Genomic DNA, 16,941 nt, shown 5'->3' on the forward strand with positions numbered 1-16,941 from the left:
CAAACCATTCAGGGCCTTATAGGTAATTAGCAAGATCTTAAAATGTATACGATGTTTAATAGGGAGCCAGTGCAGTGTTGACAGAACCGGGCTAATGTGGTCATGCTTCCTGGTTCTAGTAAGAACTCTAGCTGCTGCATTTTGAACCAGCTGGAGTTTATTTATTAAGCGTGCAGAACAACATGTCAACACCTGTTGATGCTTTATTTTTTGTTAGTTTAGCCACTGTATTGAATAAATATTCAGGGTTTTTGTTTGTTTTTTTTTCACACCACAATCTATCAAACATATCTTACCAGCACACATACACTCATTCACATCCTTCTCTCCACTCTCTGAGACAGAAGTCTCTAAACTCATCCTTTCCAGTCATCCTACTACCTGTCCGCTTGATCCTATTCCATCTCATCTCCTTCAAGCCATTTCTCCTTCAGTTGTACCTGCACTCACTCACATCGTTAACACATCCCTTCACACTGGAATTTTTCCCTCCGCATTTAAACAGGCTCGTATAACTGCACTTCTTAAAAAACCCACTCTTAACCCAACTCTTTTAGGGAACTATAGACCGGTTTTCCTTCTTCCTTTCATTGCAAAAACACTTGAATGAGTTGTGTTCAACCAAGTCTCTGTCTTTCTCACACAGAACAACCTCCTGGACAGTAACCAATCTGGCTTCAGAAGTGGACAATCGACCGAAACTGCCTTGCTGTTGTTGAAGCCCTAAGACTTGCAAGAGCGGCTTCCAAATCTTCATTACTTATCTTGCTGGATCTGTCTACTGCTTTTGATACAGTCAACCATCAGATCCTCTTGCCAACCCTATTGAGAAAGGGCATCTCAGGAACCGCACTCCAGTGGTTTGAGTCTTACCTCTCTGATAGGTCCTTTAAAGTATCTTGGAGAGGTGAGGTATCCAAGTCACAACATCTAGCTACTGGGGAGCCTCAGGGCTCAGTTCTTGGACCACTTATCTTTTCTGTCTACATGGCATCACTAGGTTCTGTCAATCAGAAACAATGCTTTGCATATGCTATGCTGATGACACTCAACTCAACCTCTCATTCCATCCTGATGATCCGATGATAGCTGCTTGCATCTCAGCGTGTCTAACAGACATTTCTTGCTGGATGATGGACCATCACCTTCAACTCAACCTAGCTAAGACAGAACTGCTTGTAGTTTCAGCTAACCCATCGCTTCATCACAATCTCACCTTCCAGTTAGGCTCATCTACCATAACTCCTTCAAAAACAGCCAGAAACATTGGAGTTGTGATTGATGATAAGCTGAATTTCTCAGACCACATTGCTAAAACTGCCCGGCCCTGCAGATTTGCATTATACAATATTAAGAAGATCAGGCCCTTTCTCTCGGAACATGCAACACAACTCCTTGCTCAGGCTCTTGTTCTCTCCAGACTTGACTATTGCAATGCTCTCTTGGCAGGTCTTCCAGCAATTCTATTAAACCTCTACAATTAATCCAAAATGCCACTGCAAGATTAATCTTTAATGAGCCGAAAAGAACGCACGTCACGCCTCTGTTCATCAATTTGCACTGGTATAAATAAATAAATAAATAAATAAATACATTGGTAATAGCTGCTCACATTAAATTCAAGGCATTAATGTTTGCCTACAGAACCACCACTGACTCTGCACCCCTTTACCTAAATTCATTACTTCAGACTTATGTGCCCTCTAGAAGCTTGCGTTCTTCAAGTGAACGATGCATTATTGTACCATCCCAAAGACACACAAAAACACTTTCACTGACTTTTTCATTAACTGTTCCCATTTGGTGGAATGACCTGCCCAACTCAATCCAAGCAGCCGAATCCTTACCCATCTTCAAGAAACGGCTAAAAACGAATCTGTTCCATCTTTACTTGACCCTCTAACTCTAGCACTCTCTATTCTAATTTTATTTTCTCTATATGTCTTTTTATTTAAAAATAAATAAATAAATAAATACATTTATAAAAAATTAAAATAATAATAATAATCAGTACTGCGTTAGGCTAACCAAGGCTTGTAATAGCACTTGCACGTTGTTGCTCTTTTGTTGGTTTTGATTGCTTCTTATGTCCTCATTTGTAAGTCGCTTTGGATAAAAGCGTCTGCTAAATGACTAAATAAATAAATAAAAGAGATGAAAAGTAATCAGATCTAGCAGTTTTTAAGACTTTTCTGTAGGATAGGGTACTTTCCCGCCAAGCAATACGAAATACCTCTAGTTTGGTTTTCTTCCAGCTGCGCTCCAATTTCTGGGCTGCTCTCCTTATGAGTGTGCTCATACCACGGTTTTGGACTCTTTTCCTTAATCTTCCTTAAGTGTAAAGGAGCAACTCAAGTCAATTCAAGTCAAGTCAGCTTTATTGTCAATTCTTCCACATGTACAGCACATACATACAGAGAATTGAAATTGCATTACTCTCAGACCCTTTAGGGTTGCTGTACCTAACCCTAAAATTAGGTACAGCAACTATGATAAGTTATTATATCAAAATGTACGTCAGTATGCAGTTTTCCCTATTGTTCTCGTGTTAGCGATTATGCCTCTGGTTAAAGTAACCCTTTAATCTCAATAAGACCTTTTGTACATATATGACAGAAATAAAGTCAATCTGGTTTATCAAGTGAAGTTGGTAATGCTGTTTTTGGAGTTACATCAAACAAAGGTTGGGTTTTTACTTTCAACCAAAATTTGACATCTGAGCAACATTTGAGTTGTCCAATGTCCAATGTGAAGCTTCCCACTTAAATATTTATTAGAATGTTAGGGGATAATGTTCTAATAATGTCATCAATAAACATTTTTATAATGTTTTTAGAGAACGTTATCCTACCTTTTTGGAGAATATTCTGGGAACCAAAATAAAACTTGCCGCTGAAAACATTACCAGAACAGATCTAAAGTTCTCTGAACATTCTCAGAGCAATAACATTCCTAGCTGGGCAGTCACAAAAATTGTCACAGGCACGAATATATATCTTTCACTTCATCAAGCTAAATTCTCACTAAAAACTGACACAGTCATCATGTTTTCAAGCCATTTCATGTTGCATTTTGACATGACACAAAGCAATGATATCTAAGCGGAAGAGTTGTTTACCTATAATTAGTCAATAACACCATAATTTTCTTCATTCAGACCGAGAGCTCGCACGAAAACAAGAGGCGGGATTTATCGCAAGAACCAATCACATCCAATCAGAACCGATCATATCCAATTGTAGGGCAATGGAGGCATTGCCTCCTCTCACGTGACTTTCCCCCATTCATCTCAATGAGACATTGCCCCCTCAGAAAGAATTTGTGCCCCCTCAGTTTTCTTAACAAACTTATTTATTTAAACCGTTAATGGATAATTAATTGGAGGAGCATGTGCGCACCGTCTGCAGAGCGCATAAAGTTGTGTTCGATTTGAGCAGATCAATCAGAGTCTGACTTGAAGCAGTGTAGCTAGCCTATCAAAGTAGGCTACCACAAGAGCGATTCGCGAGCAGATGCAGGTTCGTGGCACCCTGGCCCTTTCCATCCTCTCCCCTCCCTGCTGAATTTGTTCGAAAGTGAAAGTAAAATTGGAACAAATAGCATGCATTCGAATGCCACTGCACGCTGAGGTGCAATAGCGTTTCAAGGACTGAAAAAGTAGTGCAATGACCATATCCCAAATTTCAAAACTCAAAATATGTAATTTCCATACCTAAAATACATATTTTACAGTCACCGTTATGCAGACTGATCATAAACACAGCTAAAATGCTTCCTACCAGTGGCCATCCTTCCCAAACGTAACATCTATCACAGTTTTATCAGAGGTAGAATGCAAAATGTTTCAGTACGAGCATTTCAGTCAAATGTAATTTATGCAATATTTCAAACCTTTAACCCATGGGTGAAAATCAACCCTCCACAACAGTTTAAAATCAGCCCAACTGAATGCATAATATGCATATTTGGCAAACCTGCATCTAACACAAGCTGCATCCAAAGTGATTTAAATACTCCGTCTATTGTTCGCGGCTCCCTAATGCGTGAAAATTATATTAAATGATAGAAGGTTTTGGGCGATTTAGAAATCCCGGCTGGATGCATTTTTTCTAGAGGACGTTAACAAGAGGACATATAGTCAACCTATAACAGCCAAATTTATATACTGAGAGATGGCAAATGTTCATATTTGCATGCTAGTTCAGCTTGCTAATGTACAGAAATGAACAGATAATAATGTTTTGTCAGGAATATGTCTAATAATAGATATGTTTGACAAAATGACTGAGAGATAACACATGCAATTCTGCATGTGGGTATCTAAGCGCCAAAGTCGCAAAATTGCGACAAGACGTCATACTTCATGAAATGGGCTGTAGTTCCTAATCTGGTGTAATGGCTCATTTGTATTCCCTTCCACTAGATGGCAGACATGTAGTACTTCGATTCTAGACCAAAATTGTTCGAGGAAATAGCAGAGCAAGTGAGCTATCGTGTCATTGATGCGGAAGCAATTCAGTTCATAGCGTCTGAGTAAATTGTGAGATTTGTGAGAGAAAATCGCCAAACGGCTAATAAAAAGTTGTACTGTGAGGATGTGTTGCAAATGTTATTGGCCGATTCTGAGTCTGAAGGGGAATATTTGCCTTTTGGAAATGACGATCGGCCGTCTAATGATCGCGCTTCTCCCGGTACACCTTTTCTGCGCAATGGTGCCGCGCGCAAGGCGCGATCGTTCACAAAGCACAAACAAGTGATCATTTCAACACTTTGCCCAACGGGGATGGGGGTGGCAGGGGTGGACGTGGTCTTAGTGTCCATAGGAGAGCTGTTTCTCTCTGATGATCGGCCAGATTGCGCTGTTTGTTCTGATCGCGCGCGCTCAAAGTGCCGCCGGCAGACAGTACAGGTGCGGTGTGTGGGGTCGGTCTGTGCGCTGTGCCATGCAATGAGAGGTACCATACTTTCTCCTGTTTTATTGTTGGTTTCCTCTTTTCTGATCATTTGGAATGAGGAGAAAAAGACAAAAAAACAAACAAAAAAATCAAACATCAATTCAATATCTACTATTTCCTAAATATTATGAAATTCAAGAGGGCCGCCCCTGATGACGTCATAATATGCAAATTAGATGAGTATATTTACACCCCACATAAACTTTCGGTCATGCCCAACATTTTTTTAATTTACAGTAGATCTCTATCTTTAAGCCCTTTCAAGCCACAAGCTTTTGAAATCTTGATGTCAAAATCCAGCATTTTTTCCAAAAAACCCTGGCTCCTAAAGGGTTAAGAGAAAGTAGTCTTTAGAGAGCTTGTTAAGATTGTTTTCATTGTATATTATCAAGGCAATTAGCTTGAGACCAGTATCCATATATAGCAAACCAAATCAAACCTTTGCAAAACACTACAAGGCAACATGCAAACAGAGAACATGGTAAGATTTCAACTATTCTGTAACTAGGTGCTTTATCATCTACAGACTACCTACTGTGGCAATTGAAGTTAATATAACTTTCTATACCTAATTAGTTTTCTAATAGCTGTCCAGTAACAAATTTCACATAATAACTATGTATCATTCAAGATGCAGCCACCGCTGAAGAATGAGTCCAGTGTCTTAGTATTTACACTCTCTGGTCTGAATGAAACAATGGAGAACAGATATGTTTTGTTATCTTTGACTGCACTGTATTATCCCCTGATGGTCTTTTGTAATGTAACTGTAATTATTACTATACTCTTACATAAGAAGCTTCATGAGCCAATGTATCTGTTTATATGTAATCTGTGTGTAAATGGACTTTTTGGCACTTCTGGATTCTACCCTAAATTTATGTATGATTTATTAGCCCATGATCATGTAATTTCCTATGCTGGATGTATGATTCAGATATTTGTCATTTATTCATCTCTTATGTGTGACCATTCAACATTAACGGTAATGGCATATGACAGGTATGTGGCAATATGTAGACCACTGGAGTATCATTCAATAATGACAAATCAGAAAATTCTTAAATGTATCCTTTTCTGCTGGTTGATTTCATTTTGTTGCATGTTTTTTCTAATTATGTTAATATATAGACTTACCTTATGTGACTTTAGTATTCAAAAGTTATACTGTGAGATTTGGGCAGTTGCAAAACTTTCTTGCTTTTCTACAACAGTAAATAACGTGTTTGGGTACATTGTTATTCTTACATACTTTGGAGATGCAGTATTGATATTTTTCTCATACATTTACTTAATTAGAAAGTGCAGGAAGTTAACAGAAGGCAGACACAAATTAATACAAACATGTGTACTACATCTGCTTGCACTGATCAATGTGACAACTGCATTTATGTTTGATGTACTGTACAGTCGTTATGGTTCAAGGAATGTGCCTCAAAGTCTCCGTAATTTCATGGCCCTGGAATTCTTACTCATGCCACCAATTTTAAATCCTCTTATTTATGGTCTAAATCTGACAACAGTACGGCAACAAGTTATTAGACTGTTTTTCAAGAAACAAGTCACAATATCTGAATGAATATCACCTCATTTCAAAAGATCTGAGGCTTTCTGTGTTTCACAATATTTGTGAAACTAAAAAGTCTAAAGGAAAAATCTGGTTAAGATGTTTAGAAGATTTAATTATTTTGTTGCAGAGAATATATAAAGATAATAAGCCACAGGAGGTTGTGTGATTACAATGATTTTACCTATGAAGTAAAGTAGAGGGCCTTAGCCACAATACAATCTCTGTACTGCACAGCATTAACAACACAAATGTTCAGAATGTGTATTATTCTCTATAATAATGATGCAGTGACTCTGATTTACTTATGCATTGTATTATTATTATTTTATTTATTATTATTACTATTATTGGTGATTGTCTTGTGCCCAATTTTATTTTGTTTGTTTTTTTAATTGAAGTGATTTTGAATTTGTTTTTTTGTTATTTTTTTGTTGTAGTTGGGTATGTGTGTTTTAGTTTTTGTGAATAAGCTATTAATCTATTAATAAAGTATCAATCATATTTAATTCTTTAACCATTTGACCACTAGAGTTATACCCAGGTACAGCAACTGAATTTCCGTAGTCTCACACCCTTTAAATCCAGTTATCGCCATTCAAATGGACACTAGATTATTCCTACTTTCCAAACTCTTTCTCCACGTTTATTTTATAACTTGACTTTGCTTTCCACACTTCCATTTTAATCTCTTTCTGCAATTCCAATCGTTTTGCCAAATCACCCTCATAAAATGTTCTACATCTTTCATTCATAAGTACTTCCAGGTATTTTTTGAACCATGGCTTATTGTTTGGAAATATTTTGACAGTATTACAGGGTATGAGCATATCTTCACAGAATGAGATATAACTACTAACAACATCTGCAAGTTCATCAATTTCCAAGCAGGAGTCCTGCAAAAAATAAAAAATAAATAAATAAACAAGCCAGTCCATACATCTCAGACATCCTTGCAGAGATGTAGTTGACTCCTCAGACCACATAATACTCTTAGTCTGTGGTCTTTCTCTTTTTAAATAATTTTTATATACAGGGACAAGCAGGACAGTATTACCGTCTGCTGTCCCCACTGGAAGCTGAACAACAGACTTGTATGCACCTAATTGATCCATAGCAAAGGTCAAGAGTCTTATTAAAATGCATGGAGCAGGACATATATTGATAAAAGTTTTGCACACACTGCTTCAAGGAACATTTATTAAAATCACCCATTGTTAAATTCAAGTCATCTGGAGAAAATGCATTGTAGTTAGTGCACAACACTCCCAAGGATCTCTGCTTGCTTCCTTTGCCCTTGGATGAATATAAAGTTGTGGAAATTCATGAGGAAGGTACTATGGCTGGAGTTATATAGAGAGTAGGTCAATGTCTCTCTCATAGTAACAGAACTGCACCATTCGTGGATAATATATTTACATTTAATCATTTAGCAGACACTTTTATCCAAAGTGACTTATAAATGATGACAATAGAAGCAATCAATGATGACAAGCTATGACGAGTCTCAGTTAGCCTAACGCAGTACATGCATCATCCAAACATTTAGTATCTCTGAAAAGCTCTGAATGTGCTCTGTACAGGACATCCATTAAAACTGTGGCATGTATAGTCTCAGATAAATTCACTAAACTATAATGTCCTCATATGAGGTTAAGAGGTTAACTTATATAATGTTAAAAACTAAAACCTTATTGAAAAGTGTTAGTGTTAGTGGAAGAGCACTTCGCAGCACTTCGACCTCGGCGCAGTAATATCATAAATCCTGAAAACTCCCCCTCTGCACTTCGACCTCAGGAATGCTGATATTACTGCGCCAAGGTCGAAGTGCTCTTCCACCATACATTATTAGTTATCATTTTTTATCCGCTTAGAAAATCGCCACGTTTTATTTTGTCACCATACTCCATACACCATACTCGTGTAACTACTCATGTAACCGTCTTTAAATAGGGAAAACATGGAAGTGTTTGGTGGCTTCTAAATTCATCCCTGTTTGGATCCTAAGGAATGAATGGTGCTAAGCTAAACGCTAGCATAGTGGCGCCGCGCTAGAGCGATTAAGTGCACGCACTGAGACAGGAGAGGTACGTATCAACTCGTCTAATTTAAGGGAAGAACATATTGAAATATGGAAAAACGGTGGTGTTTTCCTTTAAAACCAGACTGACAGAGGGTTACTGTAAATGCATGTGCCCAGTGGGCACAGATTTCCTGATGCCACCGGGGTGGCGTTTGCACTGATGGTTTGGGCCAGCCATCACTGCTTGCAAAGGGGCGAAGGGCCCAATTGTTTTTTTTTAGGATTATTTGTTATTAGGGCCCAAGCCCAAAAAATCTTGAAAAATGGCACACAGCTTGGAATCTGCGGCCAGGCAGAGACTGATACACGGACGTGGCACAGGGGCTCTACAGTGCCCCTGGAATAAGGAGGGCCATTTATCATACATACTGATGTAACCCTGTATAATTTAGAAAATGAATTATAAAAAGGAAATAATTAAAGAGTCTGTTAAAACAGTAACCTAACTTGAAATGAGTGAAATAATATTAAAAAAAATTGGTATAAAAAGACTGGGAAGCATTTCAGTGTGATGATTGACATTTTAATGATTGTCCAATTACGTGAAGTCTAAATTGAAGTCCCGCCCCACCACGCTAGTTGCTGGATGGGAGTAGCCATTTTCTTTCTCTTCGAAGCTGGTGAGAGACGAGCAGCAACATAACTTTGAACAAGTTAAAATAACGTCAGAGAGGATTAAAACAGAGGTTTTCATATGTTTTATTTTCTTTGGATTTGGTGAGTACGCATTTTCAATGTGTAAACTGCCATAAATGTGATTAGACATGTACTGATGTATTCAATTGAGAGAGAGTGAAAACGTATTTCTTAGTTGGAGTGAAATACTGATGAGTTCTTATGTTTTACAATACAAAAGGTATGTAATGGTTAAAAACGATTGTATATAGGAGTTTCTAGTGTTATATTTTATTGATGATGATAACGAATGAACGTTTTTTTTGTGTTTAAATACAGTGACGTTATCTAAACCTTCAAAGTACAGCGGAAATATAACTGTTAAATGTTAAAAAGGGAAATGTGTTAGTATGTATTGATGTGTAACTGAAAACAGTGAATTTAATCTGTGTTGTGAACTAAAAAACTGCCTGTTACATATGCAGGTCAGGTCTTTTGTCCTACGTTGGAACTACGTTAATTCAGCGTGTTGATGTAAGATGGCGAGCCTTCCCAGCGAGATGAGCACTGATTGCTGTGAGAGTTAAGTTCCAACCATCACCCGAGGAAATGGGTAGGAAAGTTCTGATTGCCCACTAGGATTCATAACCCGAACTGAGTTGTGTTTTGAGAGACTTTCCAAGAGTAATTTCGTTCTGCTCTGACGGATCTGCTTTTGTCATTTGGAACGCTTGAATCAAATCATTTCTCCACGATTCTATTGATTTATTTTTGGATTCCTCGAACCGAATCTTTTGAATTAAATCTTTTGAACTGAATCTTTTGAACTGAACATTTCAACGAACTTCCTGAACTGAATCTTTTTGAACTGAATCTTTTGAACTGAATCTTTTTGAACTGAACATTTCAACGAACTTCCTGAACTGAATCTTTTGAACTGAACATTTCAACAAATCTTTTGAACTGAACTTTGAACTGTTTCTTCTGAACTGTTTATTGGCCTTGTGTTCAAGACCAATGAGTTATTTTTTCTTTAATTGAGGGAACTGTCAAAATTATTAATTGTGAACATGGTAAATGTTTAATTTGATTTCAAAAGTGTTGTATTCTAGGAACTTGCATAGCCTAGAGGGTGCACCCTACTGAACAAGTAGATGACCAGAGAGTCAGGTGAAATTGTTCAATTAATTTCATTGGAGTTGAAATTTCATGCAATTGTGATCTTATATTGAACAAAGAACATTGTAACAATTGTTTGTTTTATTTTCCGTTTAAAAAAAAACACAGTAACCAGTACAAAAATTATTTTCAATACAAAGATTTATTTTGACTCAATTGTTGTTTCTAATTACATCTCCACAGTCGAACCTACTGGCCTAAGGTTAATATTAGCAGCAAGTGCCTATTATTTGACACAAGTGCTACACAAAATGTGGCGAGCCAGCCAGGAGATGTAATTAATAGCTTTAGTTACATTATATTTAAAGGGATTTAAGGAAAAAAAAAACAGTAATTGACAGAGACACTCAGAACAGTTGCATGACAAGAACATTGACATTAGGAACATGGAAGTCGTACAAAAGGAGAGCGTCAAAATTGTGATCGCCCTTTTAGTTAATGGACCAATAAGCACTCTTGAAGACGAAGGGATTTTTGATCTTCTAAAACGTCATGGTTCCATTGCAAGAGTAATTCCCATTAACAATCCAGAGTCCAAGTATCATGACCACACCATTGTAGAGTACAACTCTGGATCAGCTATTGAATCAATAAGTCCCTTTCTACCTCTCAGCTACACAAGCAAAGAAAACCCAAGTTTGACTTACCAGATAAGAGCCCTGAGCAGTGTCTATTCTTGGGAAGAGAGTTCTGATGCTACCACCTCTTACTTATCCACCCTGAAAAACATTGCTAAGCTAACTGGGAAATCTTTTAACGCTTTACTACGAGAAGAACTCTCTCAGATCTCAAGTTCCTTAATTCCAGATGAGGTGGATGAAGATGAGGCTGCACTCGATGAGCTCAGTTCCACTAAGGAGCAGAGTGCTTCTAAGATGAATGCCCAGAGTCCTAGTTCAGTTCCCAATGAGCCGGTACTTGACCATGATGACTTACCAAGGTCTGACAGATGGTTGTCAGGTACCACGAGTCATGTTCAACTTAATCCAGCTGAGGTGCAGAAAGTAATTGTTGAGCATATTGTCAAAAGTGAAGTTGCTTCAGCAATTCCAGCCACCGCTGTGGTTAAGCTCCGCCCTTTCTCAGGGAGAATTCCCCAGCCCAGTAATGAATCTGATTATGACACTTGGCGTTGTAATGTTGAATTACTTTTTGATGACCCTTCTGTGTCTGCCTTACAAAGAGTAAGGAGAATCATGGAGAGTCTTTTACCTCCTGCCACTGATATAGTGAAGTCTTTAGGGCCTCGTGTTTCTCCCAGAGCTTACCTCAATATGCTTGATTCAGCTTATGGTGCAATCGAAGATGGTGATGAGTTATTCTCAAAGTTTATGAACACATTTCAGAATGATGGAGAGAAAGCATCTAGCTATCTCCAGAGACTTCAAGTTGCTTTAAGCAGGGCAGTCAGGGGAGGTGGAATTAAATCATCGGAAACTAACCGTCAACTTCTACGGCAGTTTTGCAGAGGCTGTTGGGATGATGTTCTCATTTCTGAACTCCATCTTGATACTCATAAAGAGGACCCTATTGAATTCCAAGATTTATTGCGTTCCATCAGAACCAGAGAAGACAAGAGTGCACAGAAATTGTTGCGCATGAGAAGCCATATAGGTGTTTCTAAGCAGAAACCCCAACCATCGCCTAGATCTGCTCAAATCGCTGAGTTGAAGGAACAATTAACTTCATTGACTTTCTCAAAGCCCAGAAAAACTGTCAAACCCAAACATAAGACCATGCCCTCTCCCACTACTCCTGCGTTTGTCGCTAAGCAACCAGAGAAGTCAACCGGTGGTCCTGTCGCAAAATGCAGACCACGTCCCGGTTATTGTTTCAGGTGTGGCGAAGACGGTCACATCTCTGTTGTCTGCGAGAATTCTCCCAACTCAAAGCTAGTTGAAAAGAAACGAGATGAGTTGCGGTTGAAGCAACAAGAGTGGGATAGAGAGAACGGTCATGTGGGCGCAGTTTCTTTAAACGCCTAACAGTTCCAGTTGCGGGACAAACTGGGGCTAGTCAACTTGAAAGTCGTCCCAACAGAAAACATTCAAAAGTACACCGTAAATTCATTGCACATCCCCGATCAAGTATACAACGATTAGTAGGATCTAAGTGTACTGCGCAAGTCAACATCTCAGGAACCGAATGTCATTGCTTGCTTGACACAGGGTCACAAGTGACCACCGTTCCTTGGTCCTTTTATCAATCTTGTTTGACTAATCACCCCATTAAGCCCTTGGATCATCTGCTTGAGGTCAGTGGTGCCAATGGTCAACCAGTTCCATATAAAGGATACATCGAAATCCCCATTACCTTTCCAGAAGACATGGTAGGATCTGAGATTGAAATTTCCACGCTTGCACTAATCGTTCCTGATTTCAACCCTGGAAAACAGTCTCAAGTCTTGATCGGGACTAACACCCTCGATTCCTTGTATGCGGAATGTTCTGATATGGAAAACCTTGAACCATATTCTCCACGATATGGATACAATGCCGTGCTAAAAACTCTTGAACTACGGCACAATCTGAATACCAACGGATGACTGGGGTTAGTGAGACTACAAAGCAAAGAACCTGTGACCGTTCCAGCGAAGCAGACAATTGCTCTCTGTGGGAAAGCAAGCATAAGTTGTTTACCTGTCAAAGAGTTTGTTCTTTTAGAGCCTCTGACAACTTCATCACTTCCTGGGGGTATTCTTTTTCCAAGTAGTGTAGTCCAAGTGGCATCCGTTCCTCAGCAAAAGTGGACCGTCCAGCTACGGAATGAATCTAATCGCGATGTAGTCTTGCAGCCCAGTGCTGTTGTTGCTGAAGTGCATGCCATTGAAAATATCCTTCCCCAAGAACATGAGATGGATTCTGTGCCTAGTAGTCAGTGCAGCTCCAAGTCAGTGATTACCTTTGACTTTGGGGACTCCCCATTGTCCCAAGAATGGAAAGATCGAGTCAGTAAGAAACTTAATGACCTGTCTGATATGTTCGCTCAACACAACCTTGACTTTGGTCGAACTTCCAAAGTCAAACATCACATTAAGCTCTCTGACGAAACTCTATTTAAACAAAGAGCACGTCCTATCCACCCTCGTGATCTGGCTGCTGTTCGACAGCACTTGCAAGAGTTAAAACAGTCTGGAGTAATCCGAGAGTCTGAGTCCCCCTTTTCATCCCCAATCGTAGTCGTACGCAAGAAAAATGGTGACGTAAGACTATGTGTGGATTACAGAAAGCTGAATTCCCAAACTGTGAAAGATTCCTATGCTTTGCCCAATCTTGAAGAGTCTTTTTCTGCTCTATCAGGTTCACGATGGTTCTCAGTTCTGGACTTGAAATCTGGTTATTACCAGATAGAAATGGAAGAATCTGACAAGTACAAGACCGCTTTCTCATGTCCGCTAGGGTTTTGGGAGTTCAACAGGATGCCTCAAGGTATCACAAATGCACCAAGTACTTTTCAACGATTAATGGAAAAGTGCATGGGAGACCTGCATCTTACCGAGGTCTTGGTGTTTCTCGATGATTTGATTGTGTTCTCCCGAACTCCCGAGGAGCATGAGGAGCGACTCTTAAAAGTACTGATGAGGTTGAGAGACTATGGGTTGAAACTGTCCCCAGAAAAGTGCAAATTCTTCCAAACTTCTGTCCGGTATTTAGGTCATATACCGTCTTTTGGATGAGACGTTAAACCGAGGTCCTGACTCTCTGTGGTCATTAAAAATCCCAGGATGTCTTTCGAAAAGAGTAGAGGTGTGACCTCGGCATCCTGGCCAAATTTCCCCATTGGTCTCTGACCATCGTGCCCTCCTAATCATCCCCTTACACTGATTGGCTTCATCACTCTGTCTCCTCTCCACCAGTAAGCTGGTGTGTGGTGGGCGTTCTGGCGCACTATGGCTGCCGTCGCATCATCCAAGTGGATGCTGCACACTGGTGGTGGACGAGGAGACACCACCCCTCACAATGTAGAGCGCTTTGAGTGCTTAGAAAAGCAGAAAAGCGCTATATAAATGTAATGAATTATTATAATTATTATTATCATATAATATCAGAGGCCGGTGTCCAGACTGATCCTGAAAAGATAAGTGCCCTCAAGACCTGGCCAAAACCAAAAAACTTGAGAGAGTTAAGGTCATTTTTGGGATTCGCGGGATATTATCGGCGATTCATCAGAGATTATTCTAAGATTGTGAAACCCCTAAATGACTTAACTGCCGGCTATGCCCCACTGAATCGTAAACCGACAAATGGAGAGATGAAAGGGAAGTACTTTAACCCAAAGGAGTCATTCGGTAGTCGATGGACGACGGACTGTGACGAAGCATTTGATACCATCATTTCCAAACTTACCAGCGCTCCTGTGCTTGGTTTTGCCAACCCAACCTTACCTTACACCCTCCACACGGATGCGAGCACCACAGGTCTGGGTGCCGCATTATATCAGGAACAGGACGGAGAGAGTAAAGTCATAGCTTTCGCCAGCAGAGGTCTTTCAAGAAGTGAGTCCCGATATCCAGCCCATAAGTTAGAGTTTCTTGCATTAAAGTGGGCAGTTACGGAAAAATTCGCTGACTACTTGTATGGCAACCACTTCACTGCCATAACTGACAGTAATCCTCTCACGTATATTCTTTCTTCTGCAAAGCTTGATGCCATAAGTTATCGTTGGCTTTCAGCCTTGGCGACTTTCTCTTTCAGCCTGATCTATAGATCTGGAAAGCAAAATCAGGACGCCGATGGATTGTCAAGACGCCCCCATGGTGACCTAGTGAATGACATAGTATCACAGAAGGAACAAGAACGCATACAGCAATTCGCTTCCAAGCACCTGGGTGAAGGTAAAGGTGTCATCATAGACTGCGATGTTGTCCAAGCTGTGTGTGACAAGCATCTTATACAGCAGGAAGACGGAACTCCTGTTGCTCTGGTGGAGTCCTTAGCAATAGATCAGGAGGCTATTCCTGGATGCTTTGCTCAAGAAATGACAGGAGATACATCTGCAGTACCCGATTTAACAGGAATAGACCTGCAGCAGGAACAAAGAGAAGATGTTACTCTGAATCAAGTCATCAGTCACATGGAACAAGGTCAATTGCCATGTCGTGCAGTGAGATATGAGTGTCCAGACATTCCCTTGTTGCTGAGGGAGTGGAATCGCTTGGAATTGAAGGAGGGAGTTCTATACAGACGCCGGCAATGGAATGATCAAACAAATTACCAATTGGTGTTACCTGTGAAGTTCCGTGCTATGGTGTTAGAGAGCTTGCATGATCAGATGGGCCATATGGGAGTGGACCGTACTCTCGACCTTGTCCGTTCTCGCTTTTATTGGCCAAAGATGAGTGTTGATGTCGAGAAGAAGGTTAAGACATGTGAACGCTGTGTTAAACGAAAAGCTGTCCCTGAGAAGTCTGCACCACTGGTCAACATCCAGGTGACACGACCCCTTGAGTTGCTCTGTATAGACTTTCTTTCAATTGAACCAGATCAAAGTAATGTCCAGAATGTACTTGTCATGACAGATCATTATACAAAGTACGCAGTTGCTCTACCCACCAGCAACCAAAAAGCAAAGACTGTAGCTAAGTGCCTCTGGGATGGATTCATTGTCCATTATGGTTTCCCAGAGAGGATTTTAAGTGATCAGGGAGCTGACTTTGAATCTAAACTTGTCAAAGAACTTTGCGAGATGGCAAAAATTCACAAAGTGCGGACGACTCCCTATCATCCTCGCGGTAATCCCGTAGAGCGCTTCAATAGAACGCTTTTAAACATGTTGGGTACCTTGAAGGAGCAGGACAAGTCACGTTGGCATGATTTCGTGAAACCATTAGTGCATGCCTATAATTGCACAAAAAATGAGGTAACTGGGTTCACGCCATATGAACTCATGTTTGGGAGGCAGCCCAGACTGCCAGTGGATTTAGCCTTTGGGCTACCGGTAGAAAAACCTGTCCACGAGTCGCATTCCAAATATGTCCAAAATCTCAAAGCCCGACTTGAAGAGAGTTACCGAATTGCCACTCATAATGCTTCAAAGTCCAGAATGAGGAATAAGGACAGATTTGACAAACGAGTTAAAGAATCAACTCTTGAAGTTGGAGATAAGTTCCTAGTGAGGAACGTCCGAATCAAGGGAAAACATAAACTTGCAGACAAGTGGGAGCCTTCCATCCATATAGTAGTTGAGCGAGTAGGAGACCTACCAGTGTATAAGGTCTGTTCCCAAGATAAGAATGCACCTGCGCGAGTGTTGCATCGGGATTTACTTTTACCTTGTGGGTTCCTTACCACTTCTGAGGAAAGTATACCTGATCCTGATTCAGGAAAACCCTCCAAGCCTAAAACATGGAGCCAAAGGAGAAGAGAACTGTTTAGTGAGGAACAATCGGATTCAGAGAACGAAATCTGCATATTCAGTAGGATTCCTGCTGGAGAAACAAGGATAACCTATGCGTATGACATCAGGTCAAAAGAGGTTGATGGAAAGAAAAAATTGCCTCAGAAAACAGAATTTCCTCCAACTGTGAGCAGTCCAGATAACGT

The 16,941-nt window shown here is 40.0% G+C and overlaps 1 protein-coding gene across 1 annotated transcript; it reads left to right on the forward strand.

Annotated features, from left to right (window-relative positions):
- Positions 1 to 5,586: 5,586 nt before the first annotated feature.
- LOC306854603 (olfactory receptor 52Z1P-like) lies at positions 5,587 to 6,534 on the forward strand (the record flags this gene model as incomplete). The annotated part of the gene is made up of 1 exon (XM_079392761.1): positions 5,587 to 6,534. The coding sequence occupies one exon, from the start codon at positions 5,587 to 5,589 to the stop codon at positions 6,532 to 6,534; it is 948 nt and encodes a 315-aa protein (XP_079248887.1).
- Positions 6,535 to 16,941: the final 10,407 nt, after the last annotated feature.

Source organism: Barbus barbus (genome assembly GCF_936440315.1).
Source record: "Barbus barbus genome assembly, chromosome: 34".
NCBI lineage: Eukaryota > Metazoa > Chordata > Actinopteri > Cypriniformes > Cyprinidae > Barbus > Barbus barbus.